This window comes from Linderina pennispora, assembly GCF_002104995.1.
Source record: "Linderina pennispora strain ATCC 12442 chromosome Unknown DL89scaffold_116, whole genome shotgun sequence".
Lineage (NCBI taxonomy): Eukaryota > Fungi > Kickxellomycota > Kickxellomycetes > Kickxellales > Kickxellaceae > Linderina > Linderina pennispora.
The window spans coordinates 4,187-12,221 of NW_024468364.1; the positions used below are offsets into that span (position 1 = coordinate 4,187).

Sequence of the window (8,035 nt, forward strand, 5' to 3'; positions counted from 1 at the left end):
CTGAGCCGCAACACTGGCGGCAGTTCGTCAGGTGAAGGTGCCATTGTCGGTGCTGGTGCCTCTGTTGTTGGCCTTGGGTCGGACATTGGCGGCAGTATCCGCATGCCGGCATTCTTCTGCGGCACATTTGGCCACAAGACCACTGCGTCGTGGATGCCCGAGGAAGTCAAGACCTGGGCGTCGCCGAGGACCAAGGAGAAGGCTCTCTGCGGCACTACCGGCCCCATCTGCCGCTACGCCGAGGATATTGCGCCTTTTGTGTCGTCTCTAATCGGCCGCGACATTGGCGATCCGCGCTCGGTTGATGTGAGCAGCCTGAAGGTTGTTGCTTTCCCCGAGGGATTTGGCTGGCAGCTCCTGATCTCCAGCGTCGAGCCTGATGTCCGCCAGTCCATTGTCAACGTCGCCAACTTCCTGGGACAGCAGGTTGTCGGACAGAGCAATGTTTCGTTTGCCAAGATGCCCCGTGAGTTTGGCATGGCCACCCAGCTCTACACCCCGTACCTCAACACAGGCGAGCTTTCCTTCTTCCAGGCCGTCGTGGGCCCGAAGAGCAAGCCATTCAGCTGGAAAACCGAGCTCATTCCGTTCCTGTGCGGAAGGTCAAAGCACACGTTCAATCCGTTCATCCTGGCGTGGATGGGCGGCAACCCAGCGAAAAGTCTTACCCGCGAGAAGACGCTGCCGTTCTGGAACAAGGTTGACAAGTTCTTCACCGACCTCATGGGCCGACAATGGTGTCATCATCTTCCCGCCGCATCCGCTGAAGGCCCAGCCGCACGGTATCTCGTACTTCAACATGCCCAACTTCATTTACACCGGCCTGTTCAACATTCTGGGCTACCCGGTGACCCAGGTCCCGGTCGGTCTCAGCGAGGACGGCATCCCGCTTGGTGTCCAGGTCGTTGCCAAGAACGGCGAGGATCTGAAGGCCATTGCTGTTGCTCTGGTCCTGGAGAAGCGCTTCGGCGGATGGGTCCCGCCCCGCCGCTTCGGTGCCCCGATCACGGAGCAGGAGTCCGAGGCTCTCTATGCCCACAAGAAGTCAAACTAATTTTCACCGAGTGTTGTTCGAATGTACTGTTATGTGTCCCGCAATGATGAAGAAATGTAATGTATTTGTAGCCATTGCTACACAGATACACAGGGACTGGGCACAGCAAGGAGAATTCCTGCTGGCTGCGGCAGCTGATGCAGATCACCAACCAATCTGCGCACGAGGGCTTTGGGCCTGAGCTAATTATTTGGCAACACAATACACATGGCGGGTTGGAAACCCCCGGGCTTGCATTCTGTTGCTTCTCTCCGAGTGCTTTCTCTATTCTTTCGGCATACTGACAACACAACTATGCTCTATGCCCAATCTAGTTCGCAGCAGCAGGCACAGACAACGACAGCTCCCGACAGGGCACGTTGCACCAACGGCACTAAAGAGGGCATGGTAGCGCAGGATAACAAGACGTTTGTCTGCAGCAGCAACCCCACAGAGGCCAGCCAAGGCTATGCACAGCTGGTGCGCGCCGGACCTCTTATTTACATTTCGGGTGTCAGCGCGCTCGACAGCCACAGCGGCCGGATGCCTGCACACCTTGTGCTCGAGGCTGCTGGCCAGACGCGCGCAATAATGAGGCGGATTCGACAGCTTCTCGAGACAGTCGGCTGCTCCGAAAAGAGCATAGTGCGCATGAGGATTTATGTGGTCGACATGGTCCGTGACTCGCGTCAGATACAGCTGGCCATGACGCAGTGGCTCAACGAATCGGCTGAAGGCGCTGCCATGAAGCCAGGAATCACCATTGTTGAGGTTCGTCGTCTGTCGTCGGAGCCTGTGCTGCTGGAGGTCGAAGCCGATGCTGTGAACCTGTAGGACCAACATTGATATTCAAAATATATGCATTTCCAACCCACTGCCCCACTGAGCTGGGGATATGTTTTTGTGCTGCAATATACCTGTGCAGCTACCACTGTCTTCTCTTCACCCACCCGTCAGCACCAACTGATGTCCACAGCGCCGTCCTCCCGCCGCCCATGGTTTCGGCTGCTGAAGACAGCACGGGCATTGAGGCTCCCCGTGAGCTGGCTGGTGCTATCCTGATCCCTGACGACACTGAGCGAAACGACAGCCCAGTATCCGACTGCACATAGGTCAGGGACGAGTCCGGCAATGCCGGCCAAGCCTTTTCGGCACTGGATGCTGGCTGCAGGCCACTCCTGTGGTTCAGCCGTTTGAAGAACTGCTTACACCGTGCCAGCATACTCTCACCCGACGGCTGGGCCTCATCGCATGCTGTGCTCATGGAAGACACAGTTGAGCATGCCAGTGTGCTGCGCGAGCTTGATATCGCTGATTCTAATGAGCTGGGGGTGGTGCCGTTAGAAATATCCTCCATTGCCGAGTCGTCGCTTGCTGACTGCGATGAGATGCTCATTGAACTGCCCACCGTAAAGTGTATTCGCCGGTTGTCCATATGTATGGAGTTGGATGGTCCCCTTGGCCGGTGCAAGTTGGGTGTATGTGATCGTGAACTTAGTGGTTGCGAGTTTGTACAATGCACAATGCGCCGCAGCTGTCCCTCAACGGCAGCGGCGCTGCGCCAATGTGTATCCACATAAGCTGGCCCGGCACGGGAGCCGACTGCCGGCCTGTGCGCCCGGTGGGCAGATGCTCGGCTTGTAATAGCTCCATGTCTGCTGTGGGGTATGCGGGAAGGCGTCCTGGGCACGACAAGTCGCCCTTCGTTCTGTCCGATAGTCCATTCTGTGGGAAGCATAATTTTATACAATACGTGTTATTTGAGTACGATAGGTGGCGAGAGTGGAGAGTAAAGAATATGCCCTCAATGCTCATTTATTTGCTTCCTCATGCAAAAGGGACAGTGGCGATAGGCAGCCCTATTAGTAACACCTCTGCATATGTCCGAGTCCCCTTGGTTCACTCGAGCATGTCTGCGCAAAGGCATTCCAAGCCTGCATGGCTTGGCTTAGAATATGACCTTTCTGTGCAGATATTTTGGCAGTTGCATCTCCTGAAGGTCTCATTAAACCTGACGTGTTTAGCTCTGAAAGCGCCTGCCAATGCGCATTTTACTATCCCTTTTTCCTGTTCTCATACTCTAGTCCTCGATGCGCAGTAAACCCAGTGCCTCATACCCAAGCCGTTGATGTTTGCCACTGTGTATGGCTACCTCACGAATTCTAGAATCGCGACCGCAATATGCACGTCTTCCTAGGGCAGAGTCGATGCTCCGACTACGCAATGGGCAAGTAAATAACACTATTGTCTGACAATATCCCGAAACAGCAGAATATGCATTGGTTTTATTAGCACCGGTTACTGGTGAAAAGTAACTGAGCCGACATATTTAAACGCAGGCGGATGGCCGGGACCAAATGTAGCCAGTGGCTACGACAAAGCCAACCTTGCACCCCATGCAGCAGATGCCTCCTTTCAGTAAATTGTTTCTTGGCAACATCCTACAAACGCATTTACATGTGTCTATGAATTTTGCCGCCGCTGCTGCTGCTGCTGCTCAAGCTGCTGCTGGCGTTTTCGTTTCGCCGACTCCTTCAATCTATCCCACCGCTCTCTGTACTTTTCCATCTGCGCCTTCTACGCATATAATGATAGCCATAGATTAGCAGTGCACGGCGCCGATGGCCAAGCTTTCGTCATATCTACGCACGGCCAAACTCCTTACCTGTTTGCTGTTTTCTAGCTGCATGGATTGCAGTTGCGCCTCAAGCTGGCGGATTTGCACCTCCGCTGCTGGCGGGCTCTGGTGCGTAGCCATCATCCGGCGCGCGATAGGACTGTGCTCGTGGATCCGAGGCAGCGACACCGCGTTGGCGTGCTTGTGGAATTCCTCGCGGAAGTTCAAGATGCTGCTTTTGAGCATGTTGTTCTCCTGAGCGGCAGACTCGAGCAGGGCTATCCGGTCTTGCAGCGCACCTACAATATCACGCAGCTTCTGGTTCTCGGCAAGTAGCGCCTTGTTGACCTCAAGCACATGGGCAGAGTCGGCTTGCGACCCGCTGTGTGCGGCAGGCTGGGACTCGGCCTCCTCGTCATCCTCGGCAAGAGCTGGCAATGGAGACATCCCCTTTGGGCTGCCAGCGACTGATGCATACACGCTTGCTGTCTGGTCGGGGTTTGCGCCTACAAGATAAAACGACTCCATCACACTGCGGCTCGCGGCAGCCTGGTAATTGCCACTGCCCGCTCCACGACTCCCAGGCGGCTTGACCGGCCTAGTGAATGCTGTCGGGTTGGCCAGCCAGTTCTGCATGTACTGCCAAAAGTCCTCAAAGTCCTGCTCCTCAGCATCGTGCCTCTGCCGCGCCTCCTCGCCGGGGGACAATTCTGTAGCAGGCGGACTGCCGGTGCCTGCCGGCGATGCTGGTGTGTTGGTTGCTAGGCTTTGCCGGTCGCTGTCGGCTGTATCAATGCTCGGATGCTCGTTCTCACGCTCGCAGTACTCGGCCCATCGCATGTGCTTGTTGACAAGCGACGAAAGCGTCAGTGTAGCTACAGGATCAAAGTCATAGCCGCTTACTGCACGGTATGCCTGCGCTGCTTGCCGGTGCAGCCGAGCTGCATCGCTCCACTGGCACTGCTCTTCGAATTCAGACGCCTGCCGCGCCAATTTGCCTGCATTCTCCATTTGAGCAAGAAAAAAGCAATATAAAAAAGCCTAGAGAGAAGAAGAGAAGAGTGATAGCGGCCGTCACAACAAGTGGCCCGTGACCTCATCGACAGTGACTGAACAGACAAAAGTTGATATTACAATTTACTGGACTAGCTTATTCTGGCTGAACTGTTCGCGCTACGCCGATGCTGTGGGAGCAGCAGAGCCCTTGGAGTGATGCTGCAGGTCATTAAATGCCCGGCCAGCAGCCTTGCCCTTGTATACGCTCACACACCCTTTCTTCGCATCCTTCTCGCACTTGCCACCAATATACAGGTCTGTGCCGCTCTTCCCGCCAAACTCGAGATTGCCAACGCTCATGATTCCTGGCACATTGATATACGCAAGGAGCTTGCCCGACGGAGAGAGCTTGGCGACCTTGCCATTGCCATTACGAGCGACATACAGGTTGCCCTGGGTATCAGTGCGCATGCCATCAATATCAATGGCAGCAGACTTGTCGAGCTTGCCAAAATCCGCAAACACGCGCTTGTTTGAGATCTGGCCGGCCTTCGAGTTGAGATCAAACGCGTAGATGATATTGGAGATGACCGCGCCGCCCTTGTTGGTTGACTCTGACAGATACAGCGTCTTCTCATCGGGGCTGACCTCGATGCCGTTTGTCCGCTGGAACTGGCCTAGCTTGGTTGCCTTGCCATTCTTGTCGCATGTCCACAGATCGCCGTCGCCGACCTTGGTTGTGGCCTGGTAGTTCATGCCCGACAGGAACACACGCCCGCTGGACGGTGCAATTGCAATATCGTTAGGCTGCAGCATGCCTGGATCCTGGCAAAAGACCGTAGCGTTCCGGAAGCCCGCAGAGGTGCGGTCGGACAGACGCACGACACGGTGGTTGATGGCATCGGCTACGAAGGCCTGCTCGTTGCCACTGCAGTCAGCGCTGAACCGGATGCCGTTGAACAGCGAGGTTGGGTTGGCCTTGTCTTGGTACATCAGTTTCTGGGAGGGCACAGCTTGTCCGATGGCGGCCAGCTGTCCATTAAAATTGACAGCAAAGATGCTGCCAGCAGAGTCGACGGCCAGCCCCTCGATACCCCCGCCAAACTTGCTGTTCGACGATGTTACAACCGGTGTGGCCTTCAGCGTCTCCACGGCCAGCGTGGCAGAGAAAAGGGAAGCGAACACGAACGAAATCTTCATGGTGTATTGATACAAGTCAGGGTGGACAGCTGTGGAATGCAGAGATGTAAGGGTGAGAATGAGATGAGATGATGTAAAAAATCTTGAAGGGGTCGCATGACAGGGTCTTATATACTGCTTGCATTGCCGATGTGTTTGCCAAGGCAGCCCAACAAGGGGACGCCTTCTACGCCATCAGGCATGAACCGCGGATCTGCATGGACGCATTTGTTGTCTACTCAAAAATAGAACATAGTTGTCGTCGCCTCGAGTGTATTTTTAGGAGAATGCCTTTGTGGGATATTGGCTACAAAGAACTTTTGCCAAGAGACAGATATCTAGATTGCCAATCGCATACATTTTTAACCCCCAGACAGTGTAAAAAAAACATGGAGACCATGCGTATGTTCTATAATCTTTTCATATCCTATGCCCAGTCGCAGTAGATGCTGGAGCCACTCTGCTTGCACACAGTCCCGCTGGCGCACGACTGCTGGAGCCAGGCGCCGTTGTTGCAGATAGCATATTTGGGCGATGATCCTGCACTGGCACACTGGAACTGGCCTTGGAGGGCTGCATCGCAAACGGTCGGCGATCCTGTGGCAGTGGTCGAAGTAACCGGGGATGAGGTGCTAGCCCGAGATGTGCTGGAAGCGGTACTGGTGCTTGTGGCAGGCGGGGTTTTAGTTGCGGCTGTCGAGGTTGTGACCACTGCTGCCGTAGTCGAGGACGTAATTGGACCGGAGGCCTGCAGCTTGTTGAAGGCATTGCCAACAGCAGGGCTCTTGTACACGCTCACACACCCCTTGCTCGTGTTGTCAGCACAGGCACCGACAATGTATAGGTCTGTGCCACTGGCACCGCCAAACTCGAGATTGCCAACGCCCATGATTCCTGACACATTGATATACGCAAGGAGCTGGCCCGACGGAGAGAGCTTGGCGACCTTGCCAATGCCATTACGAGTGACATACAGGTTGCCCTGGGTATCAGTGCGCATGCCATCGATGTCAGTGGATGCAGTGTTGTCGAGCTTGCCAAAATCAGCAAACACGCGCTTGTTGGATATAGCCCCTGTCTTAGCATCGAGGTCAAATGCGTAAATGACGTTCGAGATGACCGCCCAGTCCTTGTTGGCCGACTCCGATAGATACAGAGTCTTCTCGTCGGGGCTGACCTCAATGCCGTTGGTGCGGTAGAAGACGCCGAGCTTGGTTGCCTTGCCAGTACTATCGCAAGTCCACAAGTCGCCATTGCCAATCACATCAGTAGCCTGATAGTTCATGCCCGACATGAAGATTCGGCCAGTGGAGTGCGCAATGGCAATGTCGTTGGGCTGCAGAATGCCCGGGTCCTGGCACAGCACGGCGCTGTTCTGGAACGAGCCCGAGGCATTGCGGTTAGTCAGCCGGAGCACCCGATGGCCGGTGGCATCGGCGATGTAGGCTTCCTCGTTGCCACTGCCATCGACCCGGAACCGAATGCCATTAAACAGAGCACCACCAGTTCCCTGGTACAGCAGAGACTGACTAGGCGAGACCTTGCCGGCAGCTGCCGAATTGGCATTGAAGTTGACGGCATAGATATTTCCAGCACGGTCGACACCGGCACCCTCAATGCCACTGCCAAACTGGCTGTTGGATGACGTAAGATAAGGCGTAGCCTGGAAGGTGTCCACGGCCAGCGCGGCAGAAGCAAGAGAAGCAAGGGCGAACGAGAGTTTCATGTTAAGGGCAAATTATATGTTGAAATGGCTGTGCTGCTCTGCCCATTTGTCGTGGATGGGATGGTGAGTTTAAATAGGCCCCGACTAGCATTTAGTATCCTTACCACGGAGCCCAGTAGTAAAATTAAGTGACGCCGCGGTGCATGGCATTGCACGCTAAGCTTGCCCGGGCTTGTTTTGAGCCTGTTTTGCCATGTGGCTACAGGGGAAATCCCAAAGAAACCGGCATGTCACATGTAGCGCCCGCTCCTCCGCTGGCTGTCATAATCCAAGGCTCAATGTTGGCGGACTCGGCGGGTTTGGCTGGAATGCTGGCCTGGGCTGCACATGCAAAGGACATCCTAGTCAAGCTTGGTACACCTCAATTACGTATCGATGAAGAATTCTGGAAGAGAACTAATGGTGATCCGGTCCCTCCTATGCAGATCGCAATTTTTTGCGGCATATTCTGCGGAAGGGGGATAAATCAGTGCTTCTTTTGCAG

General features: G+C 54.9%; 1 protein-coding gene across 1 annotated transcript; it reads right to left on the reverse strand.

Annotated features, from left to right (window-relative positions):
* Positions 1-4,823: 4,823 nt before the first annotated feature.
* DL89DRAFT_297665 (calcium-dependent phosphotriesterase) lies at positions 4,824-5,846 on the reverse strand (the record flags this gene model as incomplete). The annotated part of the gene is made up of 1 exon (XM_040890756.1): positions 4,824-5,846. The coding sequence occupies one exon, from the start codon at positions 5,844-5,846 to the stop codon at positions 4,824-4,826; it is 1,023 nt and encodes a 340-aa protein (XP_040739191.1).
* Positions 5,847-8,035: the final 2,189 nt, after the last annotated feature.